The 18,702-nt window shown below is 52.0% G+C and overlaps 1 protein-coding gene across 1 annotated transcript; it reads right to left on the reverse strand.

Moving 5' to 3' along the window:
* Nucleotides 1-26: 26 nt before the first annotated feature.
* On the reverse strand, nucleotides 27-17,234 carry MREG (melanoregulin). The gene is made up of 5 exons (XM_072874064.1): nucleotides 17,071-17,234; nucleotides 12,339-12,498; nucleotides 3,643-3,733; nucleotides 1,740-1,903; nucleotides 27-1,361 (listed from the first exon to the last, which is right to left on the reverse strand). Exons 1-5 carry the CDS (start codon nucleotides 17,157-17,159, stop codon nucleotides 1,227-1,229), a joined length of 639 nt encoding a protein of 212 aa, XP_072730165.1. The 5' UTR covers nucleotides 17,160-17,234; the 3' UTR covers nucleotides 27-1,226.
* Nucleotides 17,235-18,702: the final 1,468 nt, after the last annotated feature.

The following is an 18,702-nucleotide window of genomic DNA, read 5'->3' on the forward strand; positions in this document are numbered from 1 at the left end:
TTGCCTGAATAGGGTTACAGAGAGAGTAAGAAAAGATGGTTTTGGAATGTGTTTTGTTTATTAAACTCAGTTTTCACTGATGTCCTGAGTTGACAAAAATGTTTCCCAGGAAGACTGACAAACAGAAACAATTCATAAATATATATATATATTTCAAACACTGTAGTAGGTATAAACAAATAAAAGCTCTGTTTTGCTATTTTGGGAGGTCCTATGTAACCAGCATTTCCAACTGGCCAATTAGCAGCACATGTGTTAATCAGTGAAGAACTTCCACTTGTTTTTAAAATTATTGCTCATTACCGGACAAAACCCCAAGATATCAAGGGTGTTCATTAAAAATCTTCATTAACAGCAGGGACAGTATATACGGACAGTACATGCAGCTTTATAGTGGGGGGGTTTTATGCAATTAAGACCAAAACTTTCAGAAATTAATTAAGATGTAGGGCAACCAATCTTAGGATATTACAGGAGCCAAATTCTCAGCAGGTCTGACCTTGGCACCTTCCTAAAATCTACCTTCTTTTAAGATGTCGGGCTGAGCACCCCTGGACACAAACACCTCCAAACCACTCATGGCAGGGGACACAGCACCCAGCTGCGACACTGCTCCAAGGCTTTGTCGCCTGGTGCTAACTCCTCTCCCAGCTACGCACTGCTCCTGCCTCTTTGCCAAATCCCCTGGGACCTGCCCGGCGGGGCTGCCACGGGCTGGAGATGAGGAAGAGGACCAGTGCACAAAGAAATGTCACAGAGCTGTAGACGACTGAGGTATTTTCTGTTCCTCGCTGGTCCTCCCGGCTAGCAGGGTTGAGGAAGGGGACAGTGGCAGGTACCAGTAGAAGGTGGAAACGTGGATCTCCTTGCAGTGCTTGTAACTAGAGGTATCTCAACTTTTGCAGCTACTGGTAGCAATGCCTTGCGCAGCAGGTTCCCCTCATGCCTATCGCATACACTACTAGGCTAGCGGTCTCCCACCGGGGCTATGCTATAGCAGTTCTTACTCCCTTCTGCTTGGGAGCACCTTGGGGCCAGCGTCCACCTTCCTGTGCCCTCCTGATGGAGCACGGCTCGCTGACCTGGTCGCTCTGCTCCGGCCGGCCCACTTGCTTCTCTGCAGGAAAACAAGGAGCAGCACTTCTTGTGCTAACCCCTCGGCAGAGGAACCCGGTCCCGGAGGGAAAGAAACCCACTGTCCATCTCGCGCCAGCAAGGCATGTTCCTCAGGGCATCATGACAGAGATGCACTGCGGGGCCTTCTGGCTATCGTCCACTCTTTCCCCGCTGGGTCTCTTTGGATACACCACGCTGGCCATCTTGAAGAACTCATCCGCAGCGTCCAGAGCTATGAGCCGATCCTGCCAAAGCAATAGAGTTTTATAGTCACTACGGGCTGCTTTGGGCAGCTCCCTCGTCAAGGTCTTCCCTCCACGGCTGCTCTCAGGTTAAGCTAGGCATTAGGTCTAATCTTTTCCCACTTCGTTAACAGGCTGCAAGAGCACCCAGTTGCACAGGCTTAAAGGAACTGGGGGGGGCAAATTTATGGTAGTACAGTACTGGCATTTCCAAGGAAGCTGAACAGCCAAGCTACAAGTGCAACATCTGACGGGGACACCCCAGATGCCACCACGGATTTGAGCATCGTCTGGTGCAGTTCACCTATCCGCTCCCCTTCATTTGAGCTCAATTGCAGAGATGGGGGCCACAGGGAGGAAGGCACGCTCGGAGCTACTCACCACCACGAAGAGGTAGCGCTCAGAAAGCTCCCAGCTGGTCGGGAAGATGTTTGTCTCTTCGGAGAGCTTTAACAGGATGTCCCGGGCTTTGCCCATGTTCTGGGAGTCACTGATGATGCTGAGTTTGGTCACCGACAAGAGGGAGTCCGCTTCCTTCTGGAAACCTGGGAAAGAGATGTGTTACAGAAATGAGTCAAACATCCAAGCAGCGTCATCCCTGAGCCCTCCAGGCTCTTGCAAGGTTCCTTATTCCCTCTCCACCTTGGGCTGCTGCATTCCCTACTTGCTAAAACAAACTAGCGTTTCCTTGAGGCACGCTCCATATCCGCACTTGGGGCAGGTAGGAGCTTGCTGGTGGGGAAGAAAAAACATAAACCCATTCAGAGCAAGTTTGTTGCTGGTTTTCCAGAGAAGGCATGTGAACACCCACAACCAGGGTGCTGATTCAGCTCTTGCATGTTCCTGACGCTGCCAGAGCTTTCAGGACTGGTGGGGCTTCCTGAGCACCCCAGCGACTACGCCTATATGTTGTTGGGAGGTAACAGTGATAAAAAACCTGCGGCAATAACGAATGCATGGGTAATCGTTCCTGTAGCAGTCAGCATCTCTTACAGGAAGGGTATCCAGCGAATGAAAGGGGGAGGAGAATGAATGCAGGGATCTTTAAATGTAATGGCTACTAACTCTTTGTTCAGCTCCAGGGAGCTGGTGGTGATGTGTCTCACCTGAAAACACTCATGGGGAAAGAGTGGTGCTCTTATGATTAAAGCACAGGTCTAGATAACAAAAGATAGCAGGTTTCATATCTGGTTGCACATCTAGCTTCGCTAAGGCCAAATGATCCCTGGCCTTGAGCTTCCCCACCCTTTGCAAAACAGCTCCAGAGCCATTGCGGACGTGAGGGAGATGTGGGAGAGCCTTTGTCACTGTGCAGTAACAGACGTAAGGATGTCAAGAGATCCCTCCCATGTTTGGTCTGTACAGGCTGCGCGAGCACCTGCGTGAAGATGAACGCTGATACCTAGTTATGAATTTATAATGTTCCTCCCATCCAGATGCCAGAATGGCAGGTAGGGCAGGAGCAGCGGAGATACCCATCTCTTTTGCTCCCAGTGATAATAGCCTTGAACAGCCCAACAAGTGTGCTCGACTCGCACATCCTCCTCTCATTAGCTGCCAACCACCTCCAGAGCATGATGCAAGTCACCGAGCTGCACTCCTTGGCCCGAGTGTCACACGCGGTGTGCAATGCAATTGGGAAAACCAGGTCACATCCCCCACTGCCTTGTCCAGAGGAGCAGCAGCTGAGCACACAGTACCGGTGGGTGCAGTTCACTGTTTGCAGGCTAGGAAGCAGCAGGAGTAGGAGGGCCACCGTTGAGCAATTTAATTTGGTGAAAGAATATTTCAGATTCACTTAGGAGCAAACAAAGTGGGTGGTTTAGCTCTGATCAGCTGGCATGGGCTAAGGAAGGAAAATAGATGTATCTGTATTCAAATCTGAAAGGAATATTCATTTCTCCCTGCTTATCTTGTTTAGAAAAAAACAGGGTGAACTCCCAGGTATCCCTGCTACGTTTCCACAAGGAAGCTTGAAATGGATGAGTGTGCATGCTATTACGGGCTTGAAAGGCTCTCCTGCTGACTGCGGTTTGTGGGCTTTTTGACATGCCTGCAGACACGGTGGCCCGTCTCCTCCCGGCCGTGCCTGAGCTCTGGGGAGTCTCCCGCAGGCTCTCAGCTGCCGTGTGGGCTACCTGACTGCATTGCTCAGCAACCTTGCTTTATTTTCCTCCCCTTCTCCTCTACCAGCCTGATTTTGTGGAGCCGTTCCCATCCTCAGCCATCATGGGACCTCTCATTCGGTAGCACGCAAATGACATCCTTTTATCCTCTAGCTTACCTAAATCCTCCAAAATGTGTTTCCACCTGCTTCTCACTTCTTTTCGGATCTGTCGTAAGGTATAAATATCATAGTTGAGCTTTTGCCATTCCTGCAATGCAAAGGGATAAGAGATACTCAGTCATTTGCATGTGGAGAGGTCTCTGCTGCTTTTCTAGGAATTTCAGCTTTTAGAAACGGAGCCAGAGTTGAACTGTTGATGTTGGCACTGAGGGATTGGTGTGAAGGTCGACGGCCAGGCTGCTCTTGCCCCTGGAATAAATTACACTGACCAGCATAGAATATTTTAGCCTGACATTTGGTACAGCATCTCTGTATCTTCTCTGCGTGTACAAAACAGGCTTCCGGTTACCCTGAAATTGGATTACAGAATTTAGCTTAGGTGTTGCTGATGATCAAAGTGGTCTCCTCGGTCAGACAGGGAGAATGTAATTCCAGCTCTGTGCTGGAAATCATAACGCTGTCCTAGGCTGGAGAACAACATGAACTTCCAAATGTAGTTCATTTGAGAGACTTCAGTCTCTTTGGTCCAAAGCCCTTTACCCCAAACCTTGACACCCCTGCTAGAATCAAAACCTGAGGTTGTGAGAATACCTTATTCGGCCTTTAACAGCTTGAGAAAGCACGACCACATATTAATAATTACCTTCTATAAACTATTGCAACACCTTATTTTCAAATCCTTGCAGTTGAACTGGCATGGCACATTTTCTTACAGCTGATGACAGCCCAAGGGAATCTACAAGTTTGAAAAACAGTTACTGCTCTCAGTTTGGTCACACATACAGTGGCTTCTCCAAACTGCTCGGCCCTGTTTGGCATTTAACCGGAGTAGGCAGGTTCTCAAAAGTACTGGAAAACAAGAAAAATAGACTTTTTTTAAAGGCTGGGGTACCTTTTTTTAAATAGCAGAGAAGAGGGATGCATGTGGATGGTTGAGGGCTGAGCTGGAGTCAGTTGACATAGTAACTGTTCTTGGTGATGCCAGTTGCTGCAGTTAATGCCTCACTTAACTATGCAACTTAAATCCTTGCACTTGACCTCAAGCTTTATATCTGCACAATGGCACACCGTCTAAAGGGCAAGGTTTTGAGGTTATTTATTAAAGTTATACCAGCACAATTAAACACATCTGTACAAGAATGCATTCCTCTGGAAATTCATGTATTCTGCAAGAAAACCAGGAGTATTTTTCCTAGCTGAGTTTAATCAATGCACAGACTGAAAAGGATGCATTTATAGAAGCATCCACACAGCAGGTCATAACGTCACTCAGGTAATTTCCCTGCACTAACAACCTTAATTAATCTCGTTTCTCAGCAACAGATTATATAGATGGACTCTTGTAGAATAAACGGGTGTTAATCTGTGCCTTCTCCCTGGGATTTTCCTATGTGACACGCTGGGTTCAAAGGGGTTAAATAATACCCATGAAGGTAGGCTGTGCTTTAGAAACCCCACTGGTTTTCTGATACCTGGTGCCTTAAAGAGTTTACTTGATTTGATAAAGGGTTGGAGATTTCTTTGTGCTTTTTTCCTGAGCCCAGCTGACACGCCACGACTGCAGAGAATTAAATGATGAGACCGTTTTCTTGTTGTTCCGCGATAGCTGCAAGAACCCCTTGGAGATTACGTGTTGGAAGAAGCAGCCGGCAGGGTTAAGACTGGTGAATTCAGGTCAGGAGAGCAGGGGAAACACGGCTCCGCCTGCAGCCACTCACTCTGCACCGCTCATCCTCCCGGAGAGCAAGATCCCCTTCATTTTTAGCTTTGTGTTGCTGCTCGCAATGAGCTAGCTTTGCCGATCAGAGCTCCGTTTCTCTCTTGACCGCAGCAGTACTTGAAAACAGCTTTTCTCTTCGCACAGGAGGGCACCTGACTGCCAGCGCAAGGCATCGAAACGCCTCTTCAGCCCTTCGCTAGGGAAAGGAGGCAGGGACAAGACTCCTCTCCCCCGTGACACCAGCTCATAGCTAGGAATTGAGCTCCTCTCAGTGAAAAAGAGGGGGTTTGTTGTATTAAAGCTTTGTGGGAAGTTTACTACAAACTTGAAAGTTTTAAAGAAAGAGAATAAAGTCTGCACAGTGCTGCGGTCCCCACTGGCAGGGATCCCTCGGAAGCATCCCTCGGTATAAGCAGAAAGGAGAGCAAACCAGTCTGGGCATGCTGGTGGGGAAATAAGCTGCGTGTCTCTGCCCTCCCGCAAAGATAAACAAGTGCTTTAATGCAGAAAATCAATTCAGATGGCTGCTGTGATTCCAGGCGTGCTTCACGCTGCTGAATTAGCAAGCTGGGGGGGGTAGGAAAGATGCTCCCCTCCCCAAAACACAGCTTGCCAGGCAGCAGCTTTCAGGGCTGCAAAGATTTACCCCCCGTGGTAGCGAGGCAGACTCCTCGCTAAGCTTAACTGCGAGCAGTGCTTAACACACAGGGAAGCTGCTCCTGATTTCCTCTGGATTACAGCAGTGTGTTTTCCCTTGTCTATTTTTGTTTTAAGGGAATCTAGATTGGGGCTTTCTTGTACATCGTAGTTACCGAGTTGTGTTATGGAAGTGAATACGGTGCATATTTAGTCCCAGGGGACCTCTAACAGTGTCCTGTCGAAGAATTTGGGGAGTGCGCAAAGGAGAGGCTTTGGTACAGAAAATGATGCTTAACGGTGGTGGCTGGGAGGGACCCTCTTGTTTTAATGGTATTTCTTTTGCCTGGGCATGTAGCTGAATGCATTTATATTTCCCCAGAGAAAGCTGGGAGGAGGATGCTGCACATGGTGCCCGTTGTTGAAAAGCAACTAGAGACAGCAGAGATGATCAGGGTGAGGATGGGCAGCTCCGGGCTGAGCTCTCGAAGGGACTCATGCCCTGCTCTCCATCAGCTTTAGAAAGCACGGAGTTTTCCCGGGTGATTCCTTGTAGCAGAGACATCCCAAATGCTGTGGGCAGGGGATTGTCTGTGTTGCTTTAATGAGGGAAATAAAGTTAAGAGCATCTTTCCACCCCCAAAATTATTCTAAAAAGCATCTCCCTTTAACTACACAGCAGAGAAAGAGCAAAGCCTGCCCACCCCGGCATCTCCGCATAGGAGATTCCATCTCCGCATAGGAATGGGCAACTTCAGAGACTTTGGGGAGGGTGTTCCCCACACACATCCCGTGAGGCACCAAGAGGTGACCTGCGGAGGGAGCGTTTGGTCGGGCCAAGTGGCATCACGAGGCCGAGGCTGCTCAGCACCCGCTGCCCGGCAGCCCCAGGGCAGGCAGCCGGGGTCTCCACGCCAAACCCCGCTCTCCCTCAGCCCTCGCCGTGGCTGTGACAGGGACCGTGGTGGCGTACCAGGGCACCGGCGAGATGCAGGACAGGGCAACGCCGGTCCTTGGGCAGCCCTGGGCAGAGCGAGGCCGGAGCAGGCTGCCCTCTGTGCCACATCCCAGGCTGGCTCCCCCCCGGCACCCATTCCAGCGAGGTGTCCGGGCCTGTGTGCAGGCACGGGACAAGCAGCTCTCTCCCAAAACTTAGCTTCGTTTCGCATTTCTTGTGCACCTTCGTTCCCTGCCCTGCCTCTTGCCCGGTTAGATGTAACTTCTGGGGCGGCAAGGAAGCTTCGTGCACACAGTACTGGGAAAGTTCAGCAGGAGACTGGTCTTTACCAAACCCCTTGGTGTTTCTACAGGTCTGGGACATCCCAGTGATGCATTCAAAATCAATCCTTTAAGAAAAATACCCTTTTGCCAAAATCTGAATTACCCACGGGAAACGAAAGCAGGTTGCAGTTCCTGGCCCTGGTTTTTGCAACCAGTTTTGCCCTTTTAAACCTACGTGGCAGGGCACAACATATACCAGTGGGGGCTTGAGAAAACCCGTTGTGCATGAGTCAAGAATATCCCGGGAGCAGCAGGAAAACCCCGCCGCCTCTCTCCTCTGAGTGCTCAGCCCTTCAAATATTTACCTGGAAAACTTCCCTGGACTCTCTAGTCTGATATACTAAATCTGCAAATGTCAAATGGAAGTGAGGAAATTCTGGGCATGAAATATAAGCCAGGTCAGTACATAGCCGAGAGCTCTGGGAAAAAATGTGCCAAGAGAACAGGCAAGAACTGTCCAACTTTTCATCCCTGTTTGTATGGAAATTTCCTAATTAGTAGGTAGCTTTCCTCATGTTGCCAAAGCAATCCTCTACCAAAGCTGCCTTCTGTATTCCCTTGAAGCAACTGGTGTCACCGTTCTGTTCAAGAGTTATTTTGGAAATGAGGTCAAAACACAGTTATCAGGGAAAGACTGCAAAATACCAGTCCAGGCAGGTACCACGCCACATCCAGGGATGCTCCTGCTCTGGCTCTGCGACTGGCCCCACTGGCAGGAGTTGAGCAAATACAAACTCTAGATCCACGCTCATACCTTGAACCATCGACCGACATCTCGGCTTAGAAAAAGCTTAAATTGGATTCAGTTTTAAGAGGGGCATGCAGGAGTTCATAAATAATTTTTCATATGTATTAAGTGGGTCAGTTCTGGGCTCCCCAACCAGCATCCCCAACCCTGGGCAAATCCCGTCACCTCTCTATGCCCCAGCAACAGTGTGTCGCAATGCTGACCTTCTTCTGTAATGTGTTTAAAAAAGAATAATCCTGTAGGAGAGCAGGAGGAAGCAGAAAAATAGGCCTTGTCAGGGCTTGCCAGGAGGATCATGCCAGCGCAGCTCTGCTAGCCAGGCCCCCAGCAGAGATGTAGGCTGAGGAATTGCCTTTGCTAGTGGGGTTTATGATCCCACCTTCCCCAAGGGAATAAGCCAAAAGAAGAAGGAAACACTGCATTTACAACAAGCCATAAGAACAGTGTTTTTTCCTCAGTCATGATGCAAAAACCCACCTTTAGTTTCTGTTCACAGACCCACGGCGCAGCTGCCCTAAACGTGGCTCCTTCTCTGAAGCCAATATTGGTGCAACAGCTCAGGCTCTTTGCCCACGTCTGGTTAACTCCACGCACCCCATCAGAGGACACGGAGGCACCAGGGCCACCACAAGCCAGTCCTCGTGGAGGGGGGCATCTGCCACACCATGCACATAAGCCAAATAAACCCAGCTCTTGCTGTTAACATCGGAGGCTTGCTGGAGCCCCAGTAGTCCCCCTTCCCCATAAAACACTTTCGTCACACCGAACAGTGACTTGGCCTGTATCTATATAGCGTCTTAAATAATATCCTGTTTTCCTAGAGTTCCTCATTTCACCTCCAGATTTGGGGTTTTACTTTACACCACAACAGGTTCGACGATGCTGCAGGGCAGGAGCAGGTAAAAAACATTTTTTCCATACTTGAATAAAGTTGACCCCAGCCTTCAAAAGCTTTGATGACAGCTTTGATCTCCAAAAGCTGCATCAGCTTTACCAGCCCCCTTAAGCCAGCCCTTCAGCTACGGCTTTTCAGGTTTTCTCTGCGCACGCCCTCCCCTGCCCGTACTTGGCTTCCGAAAGTGTATCCGAGCACATCGCGCTCATCGGCCCCAAGCAGAGAGAAATGCGGAGCTGCGAGTTGCTCAGACCTCATGGTTTTAGGAGGCTCCAGCGAACCTTGCCTCGTGTACCTATTGCGCAGTGGGCTGGGCAACCGCTGGGTGCTCCAGCGGGCTCCAGCACGGCCAACGGCCCCGTGAGCCGTCGCTCCCAGCATGCAACACCGAGTAGGACAAGCAAATGGGCGTGAAACAGGGTGCACCCAGGACGTCACGGTGCTCGCTTTGAAGAGCCTGCTGCCCTGGTTCAGCAAGGAGCAGGGTGGAGTGGCCCTGCCATCCTTACGCAAGCTAAGGTCACACTGAGTTTGGGCTGGAGCTGCCAAATTTCACGGAGTGGGGCCGTCGGGAGTGGGCAGGGAAAAGAAATGGCTCCGCAAGGATCAGGTGTGGGTCCAGCCCCATGGTGGGGGCAAGGAACTGACCCCAAGGGAGGACACCAATGCTGTGAGCTGCTGGCAGCCCCACCACAAATGATCTAACATGCAGAAAACTGATTGAGCTACAGGGTGCACTCGGTGTCGGAGCACCTGGCCCTTCACATACACAGTTTGGTTTATTGATTTACAACAATCCACAGCACAGAGGTGCCCGGGCCAGGCCAGAGCCATCACGGACCATGCCCGCTGACCTCCAGCACTGTGCCAACGTCACCGCTGCATCCTGGCCCACCGCTTCTCCTGTCCTAGCTCACAGCACCTTGTCGCTACGTGAACGACCATTTTAAAAAAAAGTAAATACCCAGGAAAGCAGAAGTGGGTTAGCCAGATTAAGAAAAATGCAACACTGGTTTGAGGCCGAGGTGGTGCCGTACAGATAAAACACGCATGATGTAGAGCGACCTGCTCTTTGGGATCCTTCCGAAGTCCTGGGCTAGGAAATCACAAAGATAAAGGTGGGGAATGGCAAAGCATACAGTAAGTGCACAGCACACCGAAATTTCTTTGTTAAATGAAGGAGCAGAAACACAGGGACTAGTTCTCCTTTCAGTCCAATTTTAACCGAGAGAAAAAAAGGACCTATGGTTTTGTAACACTTGTGCCCTGCATAAACAAGAAACCATTCCTTCATCCCCTGTCCTGCAGCATCCACAGGCTCTCCCTGGGGACTTCGGGAGCAGAGCAGCTCCCAAAGCAGATTATGGCTCTTGCAGCCCAGTGCTGTTTTGCAATTAGAGTTTTTTTTCTCTCTCTCAGGGCTGAAGCCTCATTAGGAGGGGAGGGCAATGCAATCTGGCCTAGTTTTAAAATGCTCACTGGAGTAAAGAGAGATTTCGGCACCGGGGGCTGAACGCGGGAATGTTGGCTTTGCCAACCAAGTCCCTCCCTGTTCTGCCACCCAGAAAAAGCTGCAGCTGGAAACTGCAGCAGCTTGTTGGGCTTATATATCGTGCCTCAGTTTCCCTAGCTGTAAAAGAGAGACAGCAGAGAGGCTGGCAATCACTAGCTGCAAAGGGCACTGTGCCATAATTCAAATCAAGCGTATCGTGTGTTGGCTTTCTTCAAAGTCAGCCTGATGTTGTACTCCTCAGGCTTTTTTATTATTTGTGCTGCATAAAAACCAGGGTATGTGATCTTACATTCATTGTGGAGCGGAAGCCCCACGCTCTTTGTACTTCCCTTTTTCGCTGGCAGGCATGGCGACTGCACCGACCCGCTAAAAACCCTACGGACATGCTGAAGGCAGAGAGAAAGCGTTGGATTTAGGACAAGCAGGCACACTGGGTTTAGGACAAGCAGGCGCAGGGGTGCTCTCTGGCTCACCCATAACCGATGCTCTCCTCTGCAACCTGCGCAAGGCTGACGCACAACACTCCTTTGCCCAAGGAGCCATCTTTTTAGCAGCCTGTCCACTTATGATACCGTTTTATAAATAATAGCTTTTCGGAAGCCTGCCTCATAACGAGCCCTAAATCAAGTGAAAAGGCCGCTTGACTGGGTGGAGGCTGCAATGAGGAGCTTCAGCGCTGCCCTGAAGTACAGCCAGCTCTGAGCAGCCCAGGGCCGGCGCAGTCCCCTGAACGGAGTTGTCCTCGTTTCCTTCAGCCAGTTTGGGTTGGATGAAGCTCCCTGTCTTCTCTAAGACAAACAATCACAAGATAGAGAAAGCAGTGGTGGGGAGGGAAGAAGATATCTTCATTTATAGCCGTGATAGCTGTAAAGGTTACGTGCAGCCATGAAAACGTTGTTACAAACCCATCCATTGTAAACACCATGATTAATTCAATCCCCACAAAAAAAACCCCCATTAAATGGGGATTTTGGCCAACTGTATACAAGGATTTCATTATCTCATTTGAGGTTTTTAAAATTGTAATTTTGATCTCAGCTGTACCTCTGGAGTTTAAGGCTTCTCGTGAAAGCTGAGCTAGCTTTTGTTTTACAGGGACTATCACAGGAGTTACAGTCTTGCAGTCTCTTGGATGAAGTGGGATCACGTTGAAATTAAATGTGAAGCCTCCAGGCTTTCCTGCAAACATGTTGAAGTCTTAAAAGCAATCAGAGAGGGGAAAATGTGTCACTATTTGCTACAGCCTGCTCCTAATCAGGCCACTGAAATCTCCTTTGCGCAGAAGCAAATCAGGGCTGCAAAACAGCCGTTATGTAACAGGGATGATTTTTTTCCCTTCTGCGCCGAAAGCTGTGCCAGTTCTCCGCTTCTCGATAATTGCCATACAACCCATTAGAGGACTATTTAACCTGACGTGTCACTGGAGCGGCAGCTCAGCTCCAGGCACCGCCATTGCCGGCAAACGCCACTGCAGGCAGGGCTAATGCCAGTCTGCTCACGGAAAGGCCAAAACAGGGAAATATTGGACAAAAAACAGCAGCCTGTGAAGCTAGGAAATTGAGCTGGGGGTCCCAGTGCTACCAGTACACGTTTGCGGGTGGTGGTGGTAGAGGTGCTTGCAGGGCATCACGCATCCCAGCTCAGGGCGGCTCTCCTGGCTCAGCCGCCAGAGACATTGCGAGCTTCCCAGGGATGAGATGGCTACAGATGCGTCCACACCAGATACAGGATAAAATCTGGAGGGTGATGGAGCAGATGGGAGGACCTGATGCCTACATGAGCCACGCAGGGGCACAGCAGCTTAATGGGTGCTTAAATAAAGGCACTGCCAAAGCACCCAATGAAAGCACCGAGCCTCAGTCCGTGGTGAAACTGAGCACAAGGAACAGCACCGTCTCACCTCCGAGTCCTTGTCCAGCTGGTTCCTGACCACAATCATGTTGTACAGCACCCGGTCGTCGTCTGCCTCCGTGTGGGTCATGTCGTGTGGGGTGCTCCACAGGTTCTGCTCCTCATCCCGTGCCAGCGTGGCTCCGAAGGAGGCGTAGGGGTTGTTGTTACTGCAGAGAGGGGGAGAGGCGAGGCAGTGTTAGCTACCGCAGCATCACATTGCTCCTTTTACCTTCCCGGGGTACAGTCTCCATTTCTGTGGCATCCCCTCTCGTAGCGCAATGTGCTGCCTGAGAGACAGGAGGAAGAGGAGGAGGGGGAATGGGAAGGCAGTCGGAGTTTTTTACCTTAGCAAACATCTTGACCACACAAGCCACAGTTCAAACCAGGCAGTGCTGCCATGAAACCAAAGACATCAGACATCAGAATTTGCTAAAGACACCAGATATTATTTGAGCAGCTACGATGGAGGAACTGTGAGCATCCATTTGCGAGGATGAAAGGCAGCATCTCCCCGTTGCTCCCGCAGCCCCCTGCCCTGCTCCCCATCATGCCTTCCTACCCCAAACCCTGTGCAAGCCCCCCTAGCCTCTCCGAGCTTAACGTGGGAACAGTTCTAATTAACTTAGACTCAAAACTCCCAATGGCTCTGGAGGGTATTTTCTCCCTGTCTGGCTAACCCTGCAGCCGTGCCAAGAGCTCAGCGGAATCATCTGTCCCCATGGAGACTTTGTGCGGAGAGGGGTACGCCTCGAGCAGCGGGCAAGGGGACGGCTGCCTGCAAAGCCTCTCCCTTGCCTCTTGGCCAAAGCAGCAGCTTCTACGCATCTTCTCCTCAAAGGCAGTGCCCTTGGGCACGGTTTTATTCCGGACAAAACACGCGCCACCTTTGCTGAGGGAGCTGGGACTGGTTAGCCCAGGGAAGAGATGGCTCAGGGGGATCTTATCTATGTGTGTAAGTACCTGATGGGAGGGAGCGAAGGAGGCGGAGCCAGAACCTTCTCAGTGGTGGCCCATGATGGGACACACATTGAAATACAGGAAAGTCTGTTTAATTGTAAGAAAAGAATGTTCTACTGCAAGGGTGGGTGAACACTGGCACAGGTTGCCCAGAGATGTTGTGGAGTCTCCATCCTTGGAGACACTCAAAACCCAACCGGACGTGGTCCTGGGCAACCTGCTCTGGCTGACCCTGCTCGAGCAGGGGTTGGACGGGATGCTCTCCAGAGGTCCCACCGCTGCAACCATGCTTCTGTGTGACCCCACAGCTCTGTTTCCTCCCCAGTAGTCCAAACCCTACCAAATCAAGCAGGCAATCCCCATAGGGGAAAATGTACCCTGGCAGCTCCTACCTGAGAGGTACAGCGATGCGCTGAGCTGCGCAAGGACCTGGGCCAAGGCGCAGAAAGGCCATGTAGCCCCATCTTTATTTTGGGGATGGAAATGTCCTCAGCCTGCTTGAGAAATCTGGGCTTTATTTGCTTAGAGGTCAGCAAAGCAGAGCATCATATTCTGGGAAGGCTGTCCCCACCGAGGCAACCAGGTTTTCTCTGCACTGGTGGAAGTTCTGTGGTTTATGGCTTTATGTTGACACTGGGAGGTGCATTTTTTTTACAGGGTTATTTAATTCTGCCAGGAGAACTTTTAGCAGAGGATTTCTGTAATGTTTCTGATCAAGACGTCCAGACACTTGAGCAGAACAACACAAATGGAGAAATATTTTTGGCCTTACCCAATAGTCTCATCAGCCATGCTGTGGCAATCCCTGCTCACTTCTTGTTAGAACAACCCACGGTTTATTCTATTTGCTACCCAAACCCCATTCCTTTTGCAAGGAACCCATCCAGTGAAACCTCAGATAACACTGTGGGCACGTTAGCCATGACGCCAAGCCATAAAAAAGATGCTAAGAGGAGCTCCAGCACATAGATAAAATAGAAAGAAATCATTCACATCAGCATTCCTGCAGGAAGGTTAATTAGACTTTCAACAAGCCAAAAACCTGAGCAACAGGTAACAAGGGAAAAGATAATCTCTTACAATCTCTCATTAAAGACAAGGAAACGAACGTAATTTGGGAGGGCGTGGATGGCATAACTCAGCCCTTCCTACAGCGGAGCCAGTATGGGTTTGCTCAAACCGTTTTTCAGACGTGGAGCAGGCAGGATCCCAGCTGGAAGGGATCACCCAGGAGCCAGCCATGCTATCAGCACGAGTTCGGTCCCATCCTGCCTTTGACAAGCTTCTTCCCACTCAGTGACTTACAGGTACCCTTAACATCCCACTTACTTTAAAAACCAGTATTTGGCAATAACACCAACACGCCTTAGCTTTTACAAGCCACTCCCTCACAGCTTGCAAGGCGCTTCCCAACGCATCTCTATTTCCAAACCACGGCACAGAGCATCCAGCAGCCTGGAAAGGGACGTGGGCAGTGCGCAGGAGGTAGCAAATCCGTACAAGCACGGAGAGCTCTGCCAACAGCAAGCACCCCCAGAGCACTGGACTTCCAAGCAACATTTATAATGAAGAAATGGGGGTAAAAAAAAGGAGCACGTGAACAGCAGCCTGCTTTGCACGTTACAGGAGTCTCCGTGGGACCAGAAGGGACCGGGACCATTCTGGGCTTTATCCAGAAAATGGTAAGTGCTAATGCTTCATCAACAAATTTCTGCTCCAAGAGGCTTTCAGTCCAGATTAAACCCGCTTCAGGATTCAGAGCCCAAATTCTCAGTTTATTTACATCCTGAGCACACCATCTGAGCCAGATCCCACCTTCCCACATTGAGACAGCCAGGCAGCCTGGATGCTTTGCTGCATTTTGGCCAGGGTTTCTTTTCCCAGCCCTGCACTAGCGCTGTGCCTATATCCGTGCTCCATCCCCACCTCCACGCACAGCGCTGGCTGCTCTCACTGGCCTCGTCACGGATTACAGCCAGCTTTGTATACGCTCGGGTAATATATGCACCTAATTATACACGTATTACCTCCTCCTCTCTGCTTCATTCTTTGACACACTGGATTTTTGAGGCTGCAACCACTCCGCTTGGGGAAAATAAGGTGAAAAGTCATAAAGTCAACATTTCGGTAGCAACACCAGCTCCCAAAAACTAAAATTCAGCTAAAAGATCTGAAATCTCAAGCAAGTCATTCATTTGAAACAACGCTCTGATAAAAATAAAAATACAGCAAGCGTGTTCCTACAAGATCCTGGCTCTGAAATAAAACCCCAAAATCCTCCCAAAGAGGGACAAGCCAGCGATTAGGCTGTTGGATTAATTATGCTGGCACACTTGTGCAAGAGCAGGTGCCTTTCGAATGCCCGGCGTTTATACAGGCTTTCCTACTTATAGCCAGCATTAATTGGATCGCCGGCGGAAGGGATGTTGCTAAAGAAAGGTGCCCGGCGAGGGACAGCCACCCCGGCCGACAAGGCAGCAGGAAGAAGCCTCTCCGCACGAGTGCTCGGCTCCCGTTAGGTTAATGCCAATTTCCTGGGCTGGAGGTCCCATGCTCAGGATTAGCTGGTTATTATTTAGGTAACTGCTTTAACAGCACGAAATCAGGACGTTTCAAGAGCTGGCTCTGCTATTACCCAACCCCTATGTAGGCCACACTGGGAGCATCCCTCCCTCCTTCTTGAAATGCCTCCGTCCCACCGATGACACAGGGAGGGCACGGTCCCTGCCCCGTCCCAGGGCTGGGGTTCCCACTGCGGGCTTCAGCGGCGGCCAGGACCCCGACTGGCAGCTGGGGAAGGAGGGAGAAGCGCCGCAAACCCCGGGCACAGATGTTTTGCAACGTGCAAAACCTCCTTACGTGCTTGCACAGCTCGCAGCTCCTCTCCACGACTCGGGGCTTCATCTTTTTGTATGAAAATCCCCCCCCCCCACCTCACGCCTCTGTACGCAAGACAGATGCGATAACAGCGGGAGAGAAAACTCTGCTCTCCAGAAATCAGCACGCGCGCTGCTTTCACGTAAAGCCGGCTCCAGCAGTGCGGCGGCATCTCCTTTCCAGCATCCCCGGCCTGGGAACAGGGCTCTACGCAGCCCAGAGCCGCCCGACGGCGGGCCCCGACGCCCTGCGTAGGGATGCGGGGACCGAGGCATCCCCGCTCCCAGGTGGGACCCCCTTTTTGCTGGGTGCCTCGGCCTCCTCTGTTGAAATCCCACCGTGGAAAGACAAAAGCTGAACGGTTCCTATGGCCAGGGGCGCACGGGAAAGACCGAACAGAGACGCCGCTCTCGGTTCGCTTGCTAAAACTCCACCGTAAAAACCCCCGTGGCACGCAACAGTCCGGCGTGCGTCGCGCCACGAGGTGTCAGAAACAACCCGGCCCCTATGGCAAGCCAACCCGGGCGGAAAGAGAACCGAAAGCAGCTTGTTACTGCCGGGAGAAAATCCCTTCGGAGCCTCGGCCGGCTCTTGCCACGGGGGATGGCCAACTCCCCACGGAGGGCAGCGGCTGTAAAACCACTGCAAACTTGTCTGGAGGGAAATCGGGGCTCGGCTTGGCGCGCTGGGGCAGCCAACCTGCCGGAAAGGGCTCCGGGGCCCGGACGGTGCCGGCGTGGGCGCGAAAAGGGGTTCACGCGTGGCTGCGGACCAGGGGAGCGACCCATCCCCGCTGAGAGCACCCCTCCTCCTGCGCAAGGCTTGGGGGGGGGGGGCTCAGCCCCATCCCTCCACGGGGGCTGCGAGTTAGGGAAGGGGCGGCGGGGTGGGTCGGGGGGTCTCACCTGAGCAAAGGCTCCTTCTCGGGTGCCGCCGCCTCCCCTCCGCAGCAGCAGCAGCCGCCCAGGGAGCGGAGCCAGGCCCCCAGCCCCATCGGCGCCGCCGGAGAGCCGCGCTGGGCGGGCCGGGCTGAGCCCGCCCCCGGCCCCGCAGCGCCGCCGCCCGAGGAGCGGGGCAGGGCCGGGCTCCGCGCCTCCCCCGCCGCCCTTCCCCGCTCCCACGGCGGTTCTGGGCGGGTCGAGTCAGGGCCAGAGGCTCTGCGCCCTCCTCCCGCCATCCTGAGGCACCCTCCTGCAACTTCCCGCATCCTCATGCACGCTTTCCTCCTGCATCTGCCCGCACCCCCATGCATCTGCCCGCACCCTCCTGCATCTTCCCGCACCCCCATGCATCTGCCCGCACCCTCCTGCACCTTCCCGCACCCCCATGCATCTGCCCGCACCCTCCTGCATCTGCCCGCACCCTCCTGCATCTTCCCGCACCCCCATGCATCTGCCCGCACCCTCCTGCACCTTCCCGCACCCCCATGCATCTGCCCGCACCCTCCTGCATCTTCCCGCACCCCCATGCATCTTCCCGCACCCTCCTGCATCTGCCCGCACCCTCCTGCATCTTCCCGCACCTCCATGCATCTTCCGGCACCCTCCTGCATCTTCCTGCACCCCCATGCATCTGCCCCCACCCTCCTGCATCTTCCCGCACCCCCATGCATCTTCCCGCACCCCGTACATCTTCCCGCACCCTCCTGCACCTTCCACATCCTCGCACACCCTCCCTCATCCTCCTGCACCCTCCTCGATGCCCGTTTCAGCCGGGGCGCGAGGGCCGGAGACCGCGAACGCAACGCAACGCGTTGCGTTCGCGGTCTCCGGCCCTCGCGCCCCGGCTGAAACGGGCCGTCGCAGCCTGCCAGAAACCAGAAATCTCCCCCCCCTTTCCAATCCTCCACACCGCTACGCTTCCAGGTTTGATCCCGCTTGGCTTTTGGGAGACTGAGCTGGGATCCTTGGAACTGCAGTGGGAAATGGGCAGGAGGTGATGGACTCAGCCGCCTCCCGGCACAGCGATTTTCAGAGGAAGAACAACCTAAAAGATTGCTCCCTTCCCTGTTATTTCTCCCTTTTGTACCATGAATATTCCCATTACGTGCCTAACTCAGACTCCAAGGAAGACGAAAAAAGCTTAAACACTGAATTAAGATGGTCCTGGATCTCGTTTAATCACCACAGGTTTGACTGCATTTCAGAACAGACCATCAAGCATCAGCCAGTCCCCAAAGCAATCGCTCTAAGTGTGCTTGGCCGCATGCATCCCGCAAAGTAATTTAATTTTAGTACAGCAGCTTCCTGACACCACTGAATTTTTCGCTTATCCCAGCAGATACAATAATATAATCTACTATATCCTCATGCCCAGCACACGCACACAAGGAAAAGTGAAATGAAATCAATTTGCAGTCACGTTTCTCTCCCTCTTTTTAATTCCAGGGCTTGTTAATTCATCATCAGTGAATTTATGGCCCCTTGGATGCCCAAGAGCCCTGGGAAGTGAAGCTCTATGCTAGACAAGGCACAACCATTTTGTAACAGCGCTGCAAAATGCCCTAAAGGAACATACTCAGCTCGGGGACTTCGCAG

The sequence above is a fragment of the Ciconia boyciana genome, chromosome 10 (assembly GCF_034638445.1).
Source record: "Ciconia boyciana chromosome 10, ASM3463844v1, whole genome shotgun sequence".
NCBI lineage: Eukaryota > Metazoa > Chordata > Aves > Ciconiiformes > Ciconiidae > Ciconia > Ciconia boyciana.